The sequence below is a fragment of the Eurypyga helias genome, unplaced genomic scaffold (genome assembly GCF_000690775.1).
Source record: "Eurypyga helias isolate BGI_N326 unplaced genomic scaffold, ASM69077v1 scaffold5060, whole genome shotgun sequence".
Classification (NCBI taxonomy): Eukaryota; Metazoa; Chordata; class Aves; order Eurypygiformes; family Eurypygidae; genus Eurypyga; species Eurypyga helias.
Window position 1 is genome coordinate 17,872 of NW_010224922.1, and position 20,685 is coordinate 38,556.

Here is a 20,685-nt window from a genome sequence, read left to right on the forward strand (position 1 = left end):
TAATACAATTAGAAAGGGTGTTGGAAGACATCAAACCCATTTATTCCAGCCCATTTCTAACAGCATGGATTGGCTGGATATACTGGAACCATTTAAATGTGGCCATCTCTTGAGTATTTCTCTCTCCAAACAGGTCTTAAATCCCTTTTACGTGTTCCAGCTGTTCAGTGTGTGTCTGTGGTTTGCTGAAGATTACATGGAGTATGCCATCGCCATCATAATCATGTCTCTTCTCTCGATATTTTTGACTGTGTATGATCTTAGGCAGGTGAGTCACATCACCTTTCTCCACAGGGGAGGTTTATTTATAATGTCTGGGAAAGACCAGGATGTTACAACATGTACACGAGCAGTGCTGTGAGAGTTACTCAGAGGTGTAGTCTCGTGACATTGTGTAGTAGCAGGTGCAATGGCTTGGCCTGCTAGTCATCATAATCTCTGTGTGGTTCTTTACCCACATCCTCCCTTCCTCATTCCAGTTCTTTGCTTTGTAACCTTTCGTTACACCTTCTCCGTAATTAGAGTGGGGAGTTTCTTTCTCTGTATGAGCGTACAGTTCCTGGCAGGGCCAGACCCCAGTTTATGAGTGCTCTCATAACCATAAATAGCAAAAGGGAATAATTGTTAGTGGGTGAATTGCATCATGTAAGATGTAACACTTCTGTGTGTTCTCCTTTAATTTATAGCAATCGATTAAACTGCACAGACTGGTTGAGTCTCATAACAACACCATGGTCACTGTCTGCAGAAATAAGGAAGGTGACTCCTGAACACTTCTTTCTTCAATGTGTTTTGTTTCTATAGCAATTTATATCAAAACTAAGAATGTATAGTAACAAATGCCTTCTAGAGCAGTTTCCACTTCTGTCCCTCAGCTTGATTAACTAGCTTCTGCAAATTAGCGTAATTTGACTTAGAAGTATGTTGTGGCACATCAATCATATTTGTATCTGTTTGAATGCAGCCTTAGCAAAAAATTATCAGGAAAACTGTGTCATTTTTCTTAAAGCAATACTGGCAAAGCCAACCATATAGCCATTAAATGCCTGTGAGTCCACCTAATTACTCCATGCAAAATCTGTTAATTGCCATGGTATTTAGAGCACAATCCAAAAAGACAGAGTCAAACTGAGAAATGTAGATCTAAGTTTCTTCAGTTAGGTCAGGACATTGGAACAATAACCATTGGTTGGGTTCCTGGGGAGATAAGAAGGAATTCTGCAGTTCAAACTGATGCCTAGTCTTTTCTAAATACTGGAAGTTGTATTCTCAGGTCCTACTTGTGGTCTTTAGTTTATCAGCCATTATGTAGAAGTAACAGTCTATTCAGCAGGTAGTTCCTTGTATTTTTTTCCCTTACCACAGAGAAATATATGAAGCACAAAGTTTGTATTCCATGTCACCTACAGGCTTCCAGGAGCTGGAATCACGCCGTCTAGTTCCTGGAGATACGCTGGTTCTGAAAGAGGGCAAAACCCTTTTGCCTTGTGATGCCATCCTGATTAGCGGGCAATGCACTGTAAATGAAAGCATGCTGACAGGTACAGTTCATCCCTTCCAGGTTTACCATCGAAACATCACCATAGCCCTATGGCTTCAGCCAGTGACGCAAAACATGCAGTGTTATCATGTATCACCCTTATTATGACATAGTCCATAGCTAGCCTAGAAGTGGATTCTTTGAGGCGTTGGCTGTAATAAAGACTGAACTGTAGTTAGCCCCAGCTTATCTAAATAGATAAGATGGACTTTAGGAAGGATATTTCATCCTTATCTTCCTTTCTGGAGTGTAGTGTTTACAAAGGGATCCTCTGATTAGAAAGGAAGGAAGAGTGGACAGTGAAGAGGGGTGAGCAGGACAGGAGAAGAAACAGTATGTACAGAGCAAAGCTGTTCCCACACAGGGCCCACCATCTGCTCAGGCTGTAGGGGTTTCGCTCAGTCACTCTGAACGCCTTGCTGGTGACCACTGCAACATCACCAACCTGCCGGCATGTCTGTTTAGCTCTCCAGACACTTAGCCCTATGTTCATGTGATAACAATGGAGGACACACCAGGTAGAAGAGTTCACTGCAAAGCAGGGTTGTTGGTGTAGAAGATGTTCATGGTTCTGTTTCTTGTCTTGAATTTTGGCCTTGGTCTGAATCAAACTGAAACTCACAGTTCTGAAATTTCATGTAAATGAGGAATTCCAGAAACCCCTTTCATTTAGAAAGCTTCAGCTTTCATATTTCTTCTGCTTCGCCTTAGTGTATCTGCTCTGACATAAATAGGGTATTTGTCAGCTGTCAAGCATTGGGCTAAAGGATCTTTTTGCTAGGAATGGGCAATAGTGAATGTCATGTTTAATCTGCCTGAAGGATTAGTATTAGTATAGTAACCTGCACATGGGGTTCAAACTAGGTAAACAAGTTGTGGCCATCAAGTGGAGTCATGCAACACCAGTTCAGGCCTCTCTTCAACTCTGCATATCTACAGCCAGGGCTTGGAGACCTTGGGCTGCTTTCAGTTCTCAGACTTCATGAAGCTGTCCTACCAATGCAAAGGAGAGCTTTTCTCTGCCAGAGTCTGCTTGCTAGGCTTCAAACCCTTACTCACTCTGGAGATGTCACAGTGTGAAAGTAACATTTCTCTAAACTGGTTTCTCTAGTAAATACCTTTAAATTACCACCTAGATGTCTAGACCCTGTACTTATTTGAAAGTTAGCATGCTCATTTTAAAGTGTACTGCAGTTTTCCTCATTTGAGCTAATCTTCCCTAGGGGAAAGTGTTCCAGTAACAAAGACCCACTTACCTGAAGCTGATAACTTCAAGCCCTGGCGAATGCACTGTGCAGAGGATTACAAAAAACATATCCTCTTCTGTGGAACAGAGGTCATACAGACCAAGGCAGACGACAGAGGAGGAGTGAAAGCTGTGGTGCTGCGGACTGGTCAGTCAACATTTCAGTTTCCTTTTCCTTTCATGCTTTTTCTTCCTGGAACAGAGTCTAAATTAATGTGCCCAGTCATGTTAAGTTAAAGGCATTAATCCAGATTCACAATGGTCAGATGGAGAATCGATATCCTAGGCAGGGCTGAGCTATTATGCATTGTTTCCGTTTGCTTGGCATAACTTTTACAAAAACCACTAGCATATGCTTACAAAGAGGAATTTCATTTTGCTTCTCAGACATTGAAAAAATCCTACTCCTTAAGACAAAAATAACTTTTTCTTGCATTCGGCAGAGTAGGTAACATACACTGAAATGAAAGACCTGGGCCTTCTTTCCTAAGTTACAGAAATTATGAGTAATTTTAAAGCCCTTCATTCTTTGTAGAGAACTTTTGAAAATGTTTTCCCCTTGGAATGATTTTAGTCTGCCTCTTCAGGTTTCAATACAGCTAAAGGTGACCTGGTGAGGTCCATTCTCTACCCTAAACCCATGAACTTCAAGCTGTACAGAGATGCCCTCCGGTTCTTGATGTGCCTCATTGCATTTGCAGCCATTGGAATGATCTACACAGTGTGTGTATTTGCACTTAAAGGGGTGAGTTATGAAATGCAGAAAAAATGGTCACACCCAATTTCAAGAGAATTGAAACTTGAGTGGCTTCACATACAGTTCTGTATAAAAATATGGTCCTTGTCATCCTCCCTTTTGCCTTAGTATATGAGGCCATTTTACAGTGTAAGTGTATTTATGACAGTACACAAGCTTTCATACATTGAATTCTAAGGTGACAAACCCCACTGTTTCCCAATTTTCATTTCTTCTGAGGACTTAGCAAGTCCTGTGCAAGCACTGCATGTCTTATCTGCAGCCGACTGCCTGTGTGTTGCCTGCCCCATGCTTGCCGATACATGTAATTATCAATGTATGTAATTAGCATAACGCTTTCTAAAGCTCTGAAAATGGGAGATACCAAGAGCTTAGCACCATGCAAGTAGCTTTTACAGAGTTTTTGTGCACTTTTTGTACATTCCTAGACAAATCACGAGTGAATCATGGGTTAAATGGGACACAGACTGATGTGCTATTGTGAGGAGGCAGCTTTCTGCAAACTTCAGTTTGGATCAAAGACCCATCCATCCCTGTCTGTAAGAATAACTAGTGTCAAATGCTTGTGGAAACTGGTTAGGAAGTAGGGCAAGTATAGAACAATTCTTTCCTGCTATAGTCTTCTAACTTCCTGAAGAGCAAGGTTTAACAGTTCAGTAAGCTGTCTGTTGTATCTAGATCATCTAGCTTTGCCAGCCACTGAAAATACACCAGTGTGATTTAATAATTGAATTAATTGAATTTCTGAATTCATTTATGCCTTGGCCTTGACAGCACCCACGACAGTGACTCCCACAGGTTCATTATGTACCACATAAAAATGCTTTTAAAGCTGTCATCTACGTCACTGAAGGCATTGTGGAGAAGTAGCAGGTTTACACCTGCACTGTTCACAGCTGTGTAACACAGATCCCTGAAATTCACTGGTGTTACACAGAACTCCCCGTTTTCTTCTGTCTTTTTTCCCGTGTCTTTGTATCGTCATTTGGTGGTGGTGGGAGAGAGAGAACCTTCACTGAGTTATCACTCAGCTTAATATGCTTGAGAGTTTTTAAGAAATAACTTTTCCAAAGCTAACTATCCTGTATCAATTGAGCCTCTAAATCTCAGGAGGGTTCACCTGAAGCCCTTTCAAAAATATTTCACTCATTCTCATGCATTTAGGTTAATGTAAGAAATACTTGTACACTGTAAACAGTGGTTCTGCAATTTTTAAAGTCTAGTTTCTTTATAACTTCTTCAAAAACTTTCAAGAAATCATTTCATGTCTTGATAATTATCTTGATAATTATAAAGTCCAAGTCCTGAGTTGCAAGGTTGATTCTGCAATTCAGCTTTTGAATAATTTTTCTCCTTTGGAATAATCTACAATCAGCTGGCTCAGAAGATTAATTTCCCTCAGGATATTAAAGAAAGTGTGTTTAAGAACATGTCCTGGTCTCTGCTTTCAGTTTTTCCTTTTTATTTTGTGTTTAACTTCCCCCTTGTAATATGTAAAATACATGCTGATGTTATCACAGCAGCTGAAACTGTCTTCTCAGACTGCTGTAAGAATCAGTCACACAATATACTAAATGCTTTCTCTTCTGTGAGAGTGTTTATCTAAAGGTAGTAAGTGCTTCATTCTAGCATAAAATAGATATAAAATATTATCAAACTGGAGCATTCTGTGGTGTGAAACAGTATCCATGAAGGGAGAATGAGAACATGATGGAAATTCAGAACGTCAAATGCAACATGATCTATGGTCAAAGGCACAAACTCAGAAACAGTAATAATAGCACTCTATGATAGTTTGCAGTTCCTGCCGAACAGCAAATTGACTTTAGTTTGCAGCATCATCTCAGTTCTGGGACCCCCATTTGAAATGCATTCAATCCTTCAGCAGTGATACCAACTGCCAAGAGTAACATTGCTGACATTCAGCATACTGGCAGTCCGTTTTACACCGACCTTTAGGCTCCCAAATTCGAGATTGCTTTTAGAAATGTAACTTCTACTTCCATGTTTCTTCAGCAGGTAAAAGCAAGTTCCTTTCACAGATCCTGGAACATAAGGTCAGAAGAAATCATTAGCTCATGCAGTCTTCTCTGCTTTTCAGCACCATCCCATATGTCTTACCTGTCACCCTAACATGGAGTCCAGGGCTGTGCCCGTAGGCAGTTGCACAAATGCCCGTATAAATGGCAGATTCTTGTGTGCTGTATCATGGGAAACTGGGCTTGACTGAGGGTGTAATAACCTAACTGGCATGTTTGAACTCATGTGCTTTGGAGGAGACCGTGAGCTCTCTCTGGCAGGTTTGTTGGCATGGGGAATGAAGGAGGGCCTGGAAGCTGCTCTTTAGCAGTGGTGTAGCCTTAAAACCTTTGGTTAAATCAAAGCAATCAAGTTCTTAGGGATCATGGGCAGTAAACAGCACAGCCTGAAGCACCTGCAGTGGAGGAGAGGAAGTATGAAGAGGGCTATACTCAGACAATCCAAGCAGCACTCCTTATCACCCTCTTGCTGATAACTGCCTTTGGTTTTGTGTCAGGAGGAGGCAGGAGAAGTGGTGAAGAAGGCCTTGGATGTTATCACTATTGCCGTCCCCCCAGCTCTGCCAGCTGCCTTGACAACAGGGATCATTTATACTCAGCGGAGGCTGAAGAAGAAGGGCATCTTCTGCATCAGCCCACAGAGGATCAACATGTGTGGACAGCTGAACCTCGTCTGCTTTGACAAAGTAACTGCTATGTGACAGTTACTCTCTTATGAGTAATGGCAGCCTTGCTAGGGGTGGGAGAGTGTGGGTTCTGATCAAACGTTTCCACTGGGTTTTAGAAACACACTGACCAATCTTGTATACTGAAGTGTTGTCTGAACAGACACTGTTGCAAATTATTGTTTTTCTTGGAATCTAGGAATTGGCTGGTAGCACTTTTGCTCTGCAATCTGCTGGCATTTTCTGGACAGTAGCTTTCTGAAATAAGTGTTTCTTTCTATTCCTCTTGGAGCTCACATGTGGGAAGTTAATTTAAATGTACATTTTAACTTAGACTGGCACCTTAACAGAAGATGGCCTGGATCTTTGGGGCTTGCTGCCCTCTGAAAGAAACTGGTAAGGCTCCTTGACACACCAATGGCATTTAAATTTGGTGGGATAGTGGTTGGATTCTTCTCCTAAAAGACAAGAAAGTTCCTCATGTTTAGTTTTCCAGTATTTATTCTATAGCTTCTGGAAAATGAGTTTGTTGGCTCATCCCAGGTATCCTGCTCCACATGAAAGATGCAGCCACTGTCATCAGCATTTAGCACAGCATGCCCAGGCTGTGTAGTCTGCAGGAAGACATGCTAGGTTATATCTCAAAGCTCCAGTGGCGCCCCAGCCCTTTATGACAAGAACTCACTATTACCCACGAGATTGCCACTAAGTTCCTTCAGTGCCCATGTTTTTGCCCATTTACATTCCCAGAAATGTGCACGCACAAAGATGCTCAAACTTTTATCAGCCTCACAGGTAGAGTCCTTGCACAAAGCCTCCAGGAAGGTATTTTATAATAATCTGTTCCTCTGTTCATTCCAGTGGACTCCTTAACTATGCAGTGTAAACCTATTCTGAGCATGTATATCCCAGCCTTTAATGGGTGCGTGAGAAATAGCTCATGGGGGAGCACAAGTCCTCAGACACATGCTTGTGGTCTGACCACAGGATAGGATTTTAACAGCTCCCTGACTTAGGACTTTTTTTTTTTTTTCTGTTAGTCATATGTTGTTTGGTGTTCTCTGATGGTAATTTTTACTTTCTCTTTTGTGTTAGCTTCCAGGACTTTCACAGCTTCCCTGCCAACCACAGCCTGCCTTGGGGCCCAGTGTTCAGAGCAATGGTGGTTTGTCATTCACTAATTGTTTGGGAGGGCAAGATCCAAGGAGACCCACTGGATGTGAAAATGTTTGAGGCCACCAACTGGGTAAAGTGGTGCTCTGTTGTTATCTAAATAGTGGTGGGGAGTTTTGGTGTTCTCACAAAGGAGAATGTCCCAAGCCCTCCCATGCAAGTAGCACTTCCCACACAGACGTAAAATGGCTAAAACCCAGAAGAGATACCACATGCTCAGGTTTTTGAAGAAATGTTCCTTGTTTCTGCCTAGAGCTTTCACCTTGGGGTACTTGGAGTACTTAGTGGTGAATATTGTGCAAACGTTATCAACTCTGACTGGCTGCTGCCAGGTAACAGGAAGTCCCAGATGTGATTTACATGCAGATTAAGACTGCCAGCTTTGAACTAGATACAAGACCATGACTTTTGTTAATGTTCCATCAATATGGAGATATTTCTACCATCTGCAGGTTTGGAATCCTATGCCCCTCTGAAAGCACTCTGCTTTCACTCCCACTACCTACAAACAGCATCAGTTTACTCTCTGATCATTGAGGGTGGTGGAAACGAGCATTTATGAACACTAAAAGGCTAAAATCTGAGATGGATAAGAGGAAAACAGCCAGTAATTACCTGGTGGAAGGTATAGCCACAAGGCATTGCTGATGTAAGATAAGAGATTCAGGGCAGGATTAGCTAGTTATCTGGGTGGCAACATCTGTACTTAACACCTGTCTGGTTTGTGTCTTCAAAATATGTAAACCAGCCAAGTTTCAAGGAATAAACTATCCAGTAATGACAGGAGTTAGAGGGTGTTTTTCCCCAAGGGCATCATCTTGCAATCTCAGCCTTAGGCAGGCACCCATCAAAGTTATAAATTAAACAGGAATAACCCTGTTAAGTAATTCCTGTGCACCAGGAATAATCATGTGCCCTTTGACACCATAAAATATTTTTGTTCCTCACAGTCATGTTGTGATGATTAAAAAATCTAGCTGATTTGTGGAATACTTCAAGAGCAGAGGATGGTGCATTCTACATTAATACAAACTCGTATTTATTATTTTCCCATTGGGTCTATGCTATATCTAAATATTTTTGCATATTTAAGTGGGTTGTAATGAATAAAGGATTTATTGTGAGAGGTGCAGGAGTATAGCACTGTCTCTGTGAAGCTGGTGAAGCTCTGGATTTGATTATCAAGGGAGGCAGTGGGTTTTCTGTTACTGGAGGTTTTACTGAGATCAGAGAGACCTCCCTCATGAACAGGAAGATACTTTGTTTTGAGGGAAGGAAAGTGATAAATGATCCCTTGAGGTTCCTTTCAGCTCTGCTGGTGCTGTCATCTGAAAGATTTTTGTCTTTCAATACACAGGTGATAGATGATTCCAGTGGACACCAGATTGAAGGTCAAGGATCCACACATGCCACAGTTGTGAGACCTGGTCCTAAAGCCAGCAGTGTAAGCTATTTTCAAGACACACATTTGTGATCAAGTTAAACTGTCAGTGTAACAGTTATCTTTCAGTAGAGAAATGCTTGGTTGTCCTAGATAGCTCTTCCACACCTCGTCTTTCTTGCACTGCCTGCAGAGAGATTGCCTTGCTCTCTCTGATTAAAAATAGATGCCTGGGGGAGCTTGCAGTTCATACCAGAAACATGGGAATGCTGGATGACAGATTGTCCACCTTAGGAATTTGCCTGTCCTGGTGTCTTGAGACTCAGTCCAAACTCAGCAGGCCAATGAAGATCTCTAAAAGCACTTGGGAGTGGAGTCTGGTAACTGATGGTTACTGGTGACACACACCAAGGGGGGTGTGTGTGCTTTTAGACATCCATTTTCCCTTTGCAAAGCCAGTGTAAGACCTAGCAGAGTCTTGTTAAAGAAACAGGACTAGTGAGTTCCTTTCAGTAAATTAGATTTAACAGTCTGATAAAACACTTAGTGAACTTTTCCTACTGTCTAAGCTAAGTATTTCTGTACAAATTTCACATCCTCTTTATATATCAGAACTTTCTGTCCCACTGTGACAAATCAGCCCATTATACATGGTTGGCTTCTTACCATGGCACAAAGGACAGGCCTAAAATCCTTTGGCCTGACTTCAAAATCTTTGCTGCAGTGTCTAATCCACTTGCTTTTCTCATAGGTCCCAGTGGAAGGAGTTACCATTTTACACCAGTTTCCATTTTCTTCAGCCTTGCAGAGGATGTCTGTCATTGCTCAGGATATTGGTGGGGAACAACAGGTCTTCACAAAAGGGGCTCCAGAAATGGTAGCCATGTTATGTAGAGCAGAAACAGGTAAGTAACATTTATAAATGCTTCCCAGAAACACGTATCTGTAAGTGACTTTTGATGGTACAATGAAGTAGTAGGTACAAATGAGATTTCTGGGTCTAAGACTATACTTCAGCCTGAAAAGTTAGTCTCTGTTGTGCTCCAAGTCGAAGGCTAGGCTGTCATATAGCCCTTCTCAGCAAAGAAGGACTGCTAAGAGATAGAAGTAAATACAGCTCTTATACAAGGTGTACAGTTTCTTCCAGAATAGATATTTGGAAAAGTCTGGTCCAGTATAGCCCAAAGTTGTTTTTTTTTCTCCAAGCCTTGGAAGGGCAGATAGAAGAGCAGAGCTTCCTCCTTCATGATACACTGGAAGAAGGTAAGTCTGCAGAAGAGTTTAGGATCCTAAGTACAAAGTGACGTAGGAGAGGCAATGACTTTCTCATTGGGCAAAGTTCAGTTCAGCAGCTTTCCTGAATGTCCTTGGCCTACTAGTAAACTCTAGGTGTACCTGCCCTCTGGGACAGGAACCTTCCTTTTATTAGAAAGCAGTGAAATGATGAACTGTCTTTTACTCTTTTGCACAGTCCCATCGAACTTTGAAAGCAAGCTTCTGCTGTACACAGCACAGGGCTTTAGAGTCATTGGACTGGCGTGTAAATCTCTACAGGCAGGGAAGCAAGCTACTGATCTAACAAGGTAAGCCAGACTGCTCATTATCAGCCATGGGCTAGTGGTGCCTCACATATTACCATTACCACAACACCACTGCCAGGAGCAGGGTTGTAGTACAGAGTTTTGTTAGATTCAGGCCAGAGGTAATCTGATTCAAATTTGGATATAGGTCTGTCTGAAAATAGGTAGAGGGCACTTCACTCCCCCATGCTTGTAGAACATGCCTAGAATCCTTACACGTTTCTTAACTTTGGATCAATACAGGAAGTATAACTCTAGTACACTCTGAAGTCTAGTACACCCCTTCCTCAGTCCATTATTTCTACCAATCTCCCTGCAAATTTATGCAGGTTTTCAGCTGAAGAGAAGTCTCTTTTTTTTTCTTCATTTGTTATACTGGCCCCTTGATTAAGCAAAGGCAGCAGATGACCCCCGTTACACTGCCTATTCTCTCTCCCAGTCAAAGTCAGCAGACTATCTTTTGCTGCTGTCTTGGTCCAGTCCTTTAGCTTTCTAGCTTTAGCTCTCTTTAGTTTCTAGAGAAGCCAGCAAACTCTTCTGCTATGTTCATGGTATTAGTTTTCCACAAGCCTCACACAAGGACACCTACACATTAATCCATATGCTTTTATCCAAATCCCTCTAGCTTTTGCTTGTGATACTCTGGAAACATCACTTCTGGAATATTTGTGGTTACTTAGCATTTTCTGTCCACTCTGTTTACTTGCTGCAGGTCCTAATCCAGATGGGGGTTACTTGCTCTTTTGGAGGGCTTAGCTGAAAGGGCCAATAACACTGAGGCAAAGTGCAAAGGGTTTGTTCAGTTCTTGTGCCAGGTGTTGTAACAGACCTCTCCAACTCAATAAGAAAATGTGTGTGATATGGCTCAGAATTTGCAGTTGTGTGTGCAGTTATAGCGTGGTGATGTGTATACTGCCAGGAGAAAAAAGGAAACTAGAGGTCAAACACAAGATCTGGTGTGACAGCTGTGACTATTCAGGCAACACCTGACTCTGCTACTCTGACTGCCACGCAAGTGTTTGGCATCACCTCCTCCTTACTGCGGTGGCTAAAATAATTGCTTGAAAACTTCTGTTTTTCAGACTCTTCAGAGTCAACCTATGTCCCTGAGAGACCTCTAGTTGATGGCTCAGGGATCGGTTTGTTTACCAAATTCTTTTCTCAACTGCATGTTCAACTACTGTAAAAGAAGCAATAGCACAGGTGTAACAAAAACAGTATGAGATAACAGAATTGGAGTTTCCACGTGCTGTTTGCTCAGGTCCTACTCTCAAGAGTAGCAGTTAAATTTACTAAGGTGTGTTTCTTTGTTGTACAGTCCTCAAATGAGAAGGACTAGTGTGCATGACCTTTCCAAATCAGACCACCACAGTTTGGGAGTCCTGCAGGAAATTCAGGGTCCTTTTTCATGCTGGCTAAGGATGATGCATGAATGGAAAACTGTCCAACTTATCCATCAGGCTTCAAGTTGGTATGTGGAGCAGGTAGGTTGAAATTGGCTCTTTTTTGATGTGGTAATTAAGCATACATGAGCTTGAAGCTGGCTATGATCTGAACTCTTTCTTCAGAACAAGGAAAAAAGAGACTAGACGGATGAAAAATCAAGCAAAGATCCTCCATCCACAGCCAGCACCACTTGCTGCCAGTGGGAAGCAAGCCCTGCTGATGTTGAAATAGCACCCCAAAAACCAGACAGCCTGAGACTGCAGAGAACTAACAAGTTATTTTAATACTTTTGAGTTAGCAAATTCAATGCAAAAGCAGGCCAAAGACAAAAAGAATGAAATCTGTCTGTCTGTTCTTCACTCTTAGGGAGGAGGTAGAATCTGATCTGACATTCCTGGGTCTGCTGATAATGGAGAATCGATTAAAGAGGGAGACAAAGCCTGTCCTAGAAGAGCTCAGTGCTGCCCGCATCAGGAATGTTATGGTTACAGGTATCTAAAAATTGTGGATTTTTTATGTGGCCACTGGCCCAGACAGGGATTTCGATGATGTTTGTGTGAACAGTCCACTGCTTTGTCACCAGCACTGGCAGGGAGACACAGACATTTGTACCTTTCAGACAATTGTAGTCCAAGTCTTTGTTGTAATAGTGACGTGAGCTGCGTAAGTTGCAGGCTTATGTTGCTGACAACTTCACCAGGCTGTGTCAGATACTTAGGTCTTAATCTGTCCCACTTTCACCATGGATCAGAGTCTTGGGGTTGGGTTTGCTCAGCCTGGAGAAGAGAAGGCTCCACAGAGACCTTATAGCACCTTCCAGTACCTGAAAGGGCTACAAGGAAGCTGAGGGGGGACTTTTTACAAGCACATAGCAATAGGACAAGGGGTAATGGCTTTAAGATGAAAGAGGGTAGATTTAGGTTAGATATAAGGAAGAAATTCTTTACAGAGAGGGTGGTGAAGCACTGGAACAGGTTGCCCATGTAGCTGTGGATGCCCCATCCCTGGAAGTGTTCAAGGCCAGGCTGGATGAGCCTTGGAGCAACCTGGTCTAGTGGGAGGTGTCCCTGCCCATGGCAGGGGTGTTGGAACTAGATGATCTTTAAGGTTCCTTCCAACCCAAACCATCCTTTGGTTATATGATTCTATGTCATGCAAGATTTCCTCTTTATAGGGCCTCATGAAATCCTGTTGTCATAAATGAGCAAAGATGGAGCATGCATGCCAGGACAAATCACTGAACCTTATGACATCTTATAGCTCATGCCTACCAGTCCCTATTTATTCTATTTTTTTCTTGAAGGAATAATTCTTACGGATATATTTGAAAATTCGGAATTCAGGAAAAGGCTAATGTTCCTCCATAAACAATTCCTTATTGCAGAAATTTATAGATAACATTCCCCATGATTTTTCTAGGTGACAACATTCGGACAGCTGTAACTGTTGCCAAAAATGCTGGGATGATTTCTCCAACGAACAGAGTGATTCTTGTGGAGGCAAACAAAATACCTGGATCTCTTTCAGCATCTATAACCTGGAAACCACTAGAAGAAAACAAAAATGAAGATTGCGGAAGCCTGGTGAGCATATAAGAAGCAGGTGTTGTGCAGCAGGAAAGCAAACTAAGCTGGAATGCTTTAAATAATGCAGTGGGATTATGCTAGTATAACATTGTCTGCACATCAGAATGTTATGTGCTAGAAATGTGTTTAAAAAGAAGGGATCTTAAAAAAAATGTACACACCTACAGCTTCCTTCCTAGCATATTATCTGTGGACATGTTTTTTGCTAACTGCTTAGCTAGGTTTGAGAACAGCTTTGCAGAAACCCAGGAAAGATTTGTCTCTATCCCTCATGCATAGCTGATGCCAGTTCAAAGCATGTTTTCTTTCCCTGCAAGGTGGATTTGATAGTATAGATGTGGACTTAAAATCTGTGGAACTGCGCTGAATAAATGAGCCCTGTTCATCTACGTAGGGAGTTCCCATACCTGCAGAATTAAACCACAGATTTACTGTTGAGAAATTGCATCTGCACAGTGAAACATAGGATGGCTATGCTAAGAAATTATATTTCATCAAGCATCTCCACAAAGACCAGTTACTGTCTCCCTGATGAGTATGTCTGAACATGCTGACCCTTCTCTGAGAAGTCAGGCAGATGGTAGGGAATCTCTGCAGGGGCTGTTGAGGGGCTTCTTTCTACCAAAGCTCAGCCTGAGCAGCATCTTCACTGTATTTCTCTGCAAAAAGTTATGCTGAGCTGTGGTGCCTGCATGCTCTCTCTAGCTCCTCTCTCTCACAGAGCAGCCCACCAGATTGGCACTCTGGCATAAATCCTAGCAAATGTGGCAGTGCTGAGGGCCAGCTTTTAAGACATATGGAGCATCCAGTTCACACGAAAATAATAGCATTATATGCCTAAATCCCTTTACAAATCCATGCAGAGGCAACAGGCCTTGCTCCTATGTCTCCCAGAGTCTTCACAAGTGCCCTCCCCATGGTAAGTCCTCTCCTGTGTCTGTAGTCGTGTTTGTGTAAATGCACATAGTCGCCTTTGAGAGCCTGGGAGCAGCACTCACTCTGTCTTGTTTTATAGGAGGGTAGCAGTCAGACTGAACGAAGAAGAAGGCTGGCACTGGGACCAGGCCAGTATCACTTTGCCATGAGTGGAAATTCTTACCAAATTGTAGCACAGCATTTCAGGCACATACTTCCAAAGGTAAGATTGGTATTATTGAACCAAAGCAGGCTTGCTATTCAGTAGATGCAGATTGTCCTGATACAATTAGCTGAAGAAATCTGTACTAAGACATTTTTTGGGAAAAATTCTAACTCTGAAATACTTATGGGCTAGATGAATCTCTGATATTAATGTATGGAGAAGGATCTGAAAATACTTGGACTTTTTCTGCACACTGGAAGAGCAGACCTGCCTCATGGTGTGAGAACATGACTTAAGACATTTGTGCCCATATGCCTGGCCCTTGCACAACACTGATTCTGTCATGTTTTGGAGAACAGGAGAAAACATGGTATTAGACAGCATACAATTCAGCCTGACTTGTCTGCTTTATGGAAGGGATCATCTCATGAATTCTCTTCTGGTAAATCCCTGTCTGGTAATCTGTGTTCATCAGATAACTCAAATGACACACCAGGCCTCTTGTCCTTATTGTAATTGCTATTTTTTCAAAATATTAATTAAGATGACTTTTATCTGTGATGATCAGCCTTTCCTGCTTAGGAGTCTAGCATCAATTGTTTGGGAACGTGAATATTGGGTAGTTTTTATTCCAGATTTTCACTGAAATCACTGTGACTCTTACCTCAAGTGCTTAAAAAATCACTTCCTTTTTTTCCTTACAGATCCTGATTTGCTAGAATGTCTCCTGGTCACAAATCCAGCCTTGTAGAAGAGTTTCAAAAGCTGGGGTAAGTTCATAATGAGCACTAAGAGTTAATTTCCAGGCTTGAAAAGAGTCTAGTAAGAGCTAGCTTTTGTCAAACATACTGTTTCCTGGAAGTGCACAAAACTGAAACTTCCACAGACATACAGCTTGGCAATTGAATTCCAAAAGCCTGTTAAAAGAAGAGACACTGAATTCCACGGTGGTTTGGCAACCCATCAAAGACCTAACACTACCATGATGCTGGGTTTCGATTGTTCACATCATCCTACATTCTTATTGGGCCTGAAGGAGGGGCACTTGTCTACCCAAGATTTTTAGGAATATCTCCCAGCACTGCAGCTTCTTTGATGCTAGCAGTCTTTTTACTGCACTATTGCTGTCTCAGTGTGATGGGTTAGGAAACATGGCAGGACAGCTTTTAACAAAAGGCTCCCATGACTTGCATAAATTACTCCCATGGAGGAGGCTCTGATTCCCTCCTGCTGATAGGTCTCTCTTTTCCCAGAACTGAACTGTGGGTCACTTTATTTTTTAGTTACTTTGTGGGCATGTGTGGAGATGGAGCCAATGACTGTGGGGTAAGTGAAAATTCTTTACAATTTATTTATTTAAAAAATGAAAAACGAATACAAGGCTAGTAGAATATCCCAAGCTGGAGATGGGAGTGCTCTGTTTATTCACAGAGCAGCTGTACTGGCACCAGTACTGATTCAGGCCTGATCCCTCAGTGTGGTCCATACCATGCAAGAGCTCTCCTAGAGACTGTGGCAGTTTGTGGTCTCAAGGACAGATTAATTTCCTTCGCAAAAACCGCCAGAGGATTTTCCAAATCCTCCCCTGCAGTTTCTGTCAACATCTTCAGTGTCTGGGGGTAGAGAAGGCTAGGGTGAGGAGGGGTTTCCATAAGGAACAGCTGTAGCTCTACAAGTTCTTTGTAAATGCACATTTTAGAAGTGCAAGAAAGGTTTTTTTTTTTTCCAGAAGGAAAGGTCAGTGTTCAGGAGGGACCCATAATTCACTTCTGGGCAGGTTCAGTTCACTGCATGACTTCACGTATCCTTGTGGCAGTGAGAGCAATGCCACCTGGGCAGTGAAGCACACAATTGCCCTAACACAAAGTCCTAAGGATTCTCCTGGGGGAAGCAAGCTGAGAACCTAGACTGTCTCCATAAGGTGTGACTGCAAGTGCTGACAAAGGAGGCAGAGCCAAACTTGTCTTCTGCAGCTGGTAGTGGATGGCTTTGGGGTCTGTGGAAAATGGTATTTCCCAGGGTGTCATCCTGATTCTTCTTCTGGACCTGATGGCTCAACCACACCCCACTGGAGGAACCTTTTGGGTGGAGCACACCCAGGGGGTGAAGAGGGACTGCTGTCCACAGAACGCATCCTGTAATAAGGGGTCACTTCTTGGCTGACGTGTCAGTTGCTGTGTCTTCCTGGTTTGTGAGTGCTGAAGAAGAATATGACTTTCAGGCTTTGAAAGTGGCGCATGCAGGGATATCACTGTCAGAGCAGGAGGCGTCTGTGGCTTCACCCTTCACATCCCGGACTCCCAGCATAGCATGTGTCCCAGAGCTAATCAGGTAAGCGTGGATTTTTGTTTCCCATTACATAAAGGAGACAGTTCCCACTGCTCTCAGATATTGAGTGTTCCCACCAGACCAGAATGTACCTATCCAGAGAAAAATAATATCTTTTACCTTGAAATTGCCATTTGCCTAGTTCCTATCTGAAATTCCTTTAAGATATATTAATTCTTTCAAAACTACAGGTGGAGGGCATCTACAGCTGAACTTTATGTCATTAGCAGTATTTCAAATGCAAAAGAAATAGCAAAATGAACAATGTTCCACAAAGTTGAATCAAATGTTCACAAATCAACATGTACACTATTGTTAGGCCCTGTCTCAACCTATGCAAGCAAAACATTAACGTCTGTTATGCCAGGGCCCTGATTTTGCTTACTGGGTCAGGTGAATAACCAGGGGGAGTGCGTTACCCTTGTTGGATACTACATGTTCACTGCAGGAGGAGAGGACTTGTTAGTTTAAGCTCACTGAGCAGCTGCTTTGCTTTATATGTTTTTCCTCATATAGAGTTGTTACGTGCACTATTAATGTCAGCAAACAGCAGGAAAACTCCCTGAGGTAAATTGTAGTCTTGGGAACACAGATGAATAGAATTAAGTCCTTTTGCTTGCAGCAAGATTTCTGCAAGTGGAGATTTTACTTTCATTCAGGCCGGATTTTATTTTATTTCACCCCACAGCAAGATACTGGCAGAGACTTCTCTACCTTGTGACACATGCCTTGCTTTTCAACAGTGTTTTGAGAGGACTGGCAACAGGAGCAGACCCATCACCTAATTGGTGTCCTTTATTTGTGTCTTCACACAGGGAAGGCCGTGCTGCCCTTGTCACTTCCTTCTGCATGTTCAAGTACATGGCACTGTACAGCACTATTCAGTACCTTGGAGTTCTCCTACTGTACTGGGTATGTCATGGGAACATGTTGGCTGGAACTGGATGAGCTACTACTTCCTTGTAGGAGAAATAGGTCATAGAAGCCACAATAAAACTGGGGTAGGGAGCTTTACCTTTATCTGAGCTGCAAACTTGTGTGGTGTGATCATATGGTCCTCCTGTACCCTCAGCTGAAAACTGGAAAGATTCTTCCCATTAACTCTGGCCAGTGGGCTCAAGTTCCAGGCTGGGCAAAAAGAAGGCTGAGATGCTGAACAGTATTTTGGATGAAGGCATATGTCTGTGAAAAGAGAGAATCTGGCATAGGCATATGCTGTTGCAATTTAATCAGTATTTAAAGCATGAATTAACTTGACAGTAATCAACATCCCCTGGAGTGCCTTAAACCACTTTTGCATGGCTTCTTCCCAAACAGAGGGGAGGCTTTGCATTCAGAAGTCACCCAGCACTGAGAAAGCATGTCTCTTCAAATAGCCTTCTTTTTTTGTTGCAGTAAGTGAACAGGAAGAGTTGTTAGTCCAAACAATGCACAAAATGAGAGTATTCACTGCAGGCCCAATGGTGACGAATCTATTGGCTGGGTAGTGGATTGTGTGGTCCCCTTATCTGCTGAGTAGTGTTTCAGAACACACAGCAGAGCATTAGATCCATGAAAATAATACGGCTTTCTGGAGACAATATAAACAAGCCCATGGCAAATGTCTGATTTGTGATATTTTGTTTTTTTCTTTGTGTTCCTCTTTCCAGCAACTAAACTCCTTTGGGAATTACCAATTTTTGTTCCAAGATCTGGCTATTACCACTGTAATTGGTGTGACAAGTAAGCCCTTTAGTCATCCTATGTATTAATGAGGGAATGAGCTCAAATATTTTTCAGCTCCTTGGAAATGCATAATTCTACGTACAGAAAGGAAGAAAAGAGAGATTACATAGAGTAGAGGGTGTTTAGGTCAGTAGAGGAGGCATCTTGTTTCTGAAAAGCTCTGAAATAAGATGGGTAATTCCTAGTGGTGTGTTTGCTGAGCGTGTAGGTTGTTGATAACTGGGTTGTTATCTCTAGAAGGAATAAAACCAGACCTAATTCAGTGGAAGGTCTATTCAAGCTTTTTCCTGTTGACTTGGGAAGGCAGATTAAAAAGATACCTAAGGATCCATGCCCAAATGAAAAAGTGTAGGGATCGTCTGTTTGGAGTCCAGCTCATACTTGGAGCTGTGCAGGCAGAGGCACACAAGGAAAGAGAGATGAAGAAAGAAATGACAGAGGTCAGACACTACAGAGCAGGAAGCTGTAAGCCAAGAATAAGAGAGGAAACCAGTGCTGGAGGGGAAAGAAAAATATGGGGTTGTTGAGATAGACTAAATGCAGGGAGAGGTTTAGAAGCAGGAGTGGCAAGGGCAGGGGCATGAAAAGCATATTACAAAACCACATAGCTGTCTTCCATTCTGGAAAAGGCCTTGATTAAATCAAACCTAAAACGGTCGGCCACAATACCATGTGCCAAAAGCCACCTTGCTGTAAGTAGCCAGTTAGGAACACTGCACCAAGGCTTTCTGTGTAGCTCTTCCACTCAAAGTCTGGATAACTTTGTTAAACTGAAGAACAGGGGAAAACCTATTGTGTCAGCTAATGCAGTCCTCTACGAGCTCAACTAACTGGGCACTAGTTGCTTAGTCCGGGAGGATGCACGGAACATGGGCAACAAAAAATCCCAAGCCACAGTTGACAAGTTACAGAAAGAGAATGGGAGAGCTTGAGCATATCTTTATATCCTTGGCCTGACAATAGACAAATAAAATACAAATACAACATCTATTTTCCAAAAATGCCTCATGATAGTCAGAGGCCATTAATTAACCTTTTCTGTGGCCAATAAGATTTTATAAGAAAACAACCCTGTATTTTGTACTTGATATAGTATTTGTATGTATTATAAAGAACATTATAAACTGTAAAATTTCTGGCCATTGGTAACAGTCAGTAATACACAGTAGCACTGCTTGTATTTTGGACACACTAATAAACATGACTGTGCATGTTTCAGTGAGTTTCACAGGTGCCTATCCAAAGCTGGTTCCTTACAGGCCACCTAGCCAACTCATCTCGCCCCCGTTGCTGCTCTCTGTTGTACTTAACATCCTCTTCAGCCTCAGCATGCAGGTTTTCGGGTTTGTGGTGGTCCAGGAGCAGCCTTGGTATTCCAAGACTGATATACACAGGTAGGTCTCCTTGGGACTCTGGGTGACACAGGGCAGACTGGTGGGACAGATCTGCATGATACTATTGATCAGCTGAACTACAGGCCTGATCAGCAGCTGCAGGCAGACCCCGTAGTTCCCCACAGAGTGCGAACACATTAAGCAGTGTTGGCTGCAGCTCCCTAAGCTCTCCAGCAGTCTGCTGGGCAGCACAATGCATGTAGAGAGGATGCTTCTGTTGAGCACAAAGAGGAGTATTTGACTGCAGGGCAGACCAGAGTATCCAGTAGGTTTGAGCTCAGGCTCTCAAAGTTCAGCAAGCTTAACCCAGTGAGTAAGATTGAGGACAGTGCCAATAACCGACCACCTTGTGATAGCAGGATCAAATCAGGGCTGTGAGGGAGGATTCCCGATAGTGATAGTGGAATCTGGGGGAAATAACCAGGAGAGAGTTTATTCACTGACCAGTCTGACACTATTTTTCAGCGCCTGCCTCTCAGTGAAGAACCACACAGAGAATTTTTCCTCTATCTCCAGCCTGGGACTCCATGGGATGAGAGATGAAACCCATGGGCAAATAGACAATGGCTACAAGAGCTACGAAAACACCACAGTGTGGCTGCTAAGTACCATCAACTGCCTCATTGTAGCACTAGTGTTTTCCAAGGGAAAGCCTTTCAGGCAACCCATCTACACAAACTGTAAGTATGGGGAGACAGGGAGGGATCTGTGAGTAAATCAACTCAGGAAGTCAGTTCGCTAGGG

At 42.6% G+C, this 20,685-nt stretch overlaps 1 protein-coding gene across 1 annotated transcript in view; it reads left to right on the forward strand.

Annotated features, from left to right (window-relative positions):
- Positions 1-20,685, forward strand: part of ATP13A4 (ATPase type 13A4) — a 39,811-nt gene that overhangs the window by 14,659 nt on the left and 4,467 nt on the right. The window contains 21 exon segments of the mRNA XM_010147148.1: positions 134-268; positions 687-759; positions 1,410-1,541; positions 2,764-2,934; positions 3,374-3,531; positions 6,080-6,268; positions 6,582-6,643; positions 7,343-7,493; positions 8,778-8,864; positions 9,553-9,706; positions 10,273-10,384; positions 12,194-12,318; positions 13,247-13,410; positions 14,429-14,592; positions 15,199-15,264; positions 15,778-15,820; positions 16,716-16,825; positions 17,638-17,734; positions 18,472-18,544; positions 19,767-19,941; positions 20,407-20,621. Coding sequence (XP_010145450.1) covers positions 134-268; positions 687-759; positions 1,410-1,541; positions 2,764-2,934; positions 3,374-3,531; positions 6,080-6,268; positions 6,582-6,643; positions 7,343-7,493; positions 8,778-8,864; positions 9,553-9,706; positions 10,273-10,384; positions 12,194-12,318; positions 13,247-13,410; positions 14,429-14,592; positions 15,199-15,264; positions 15,778-15,820; positions 16,716-16,825; positions 17,638-17,734; positions 18,472-18,544; positions 19,767-19,941; positions 20,407-20,621 — 2,656 coding nt within the window.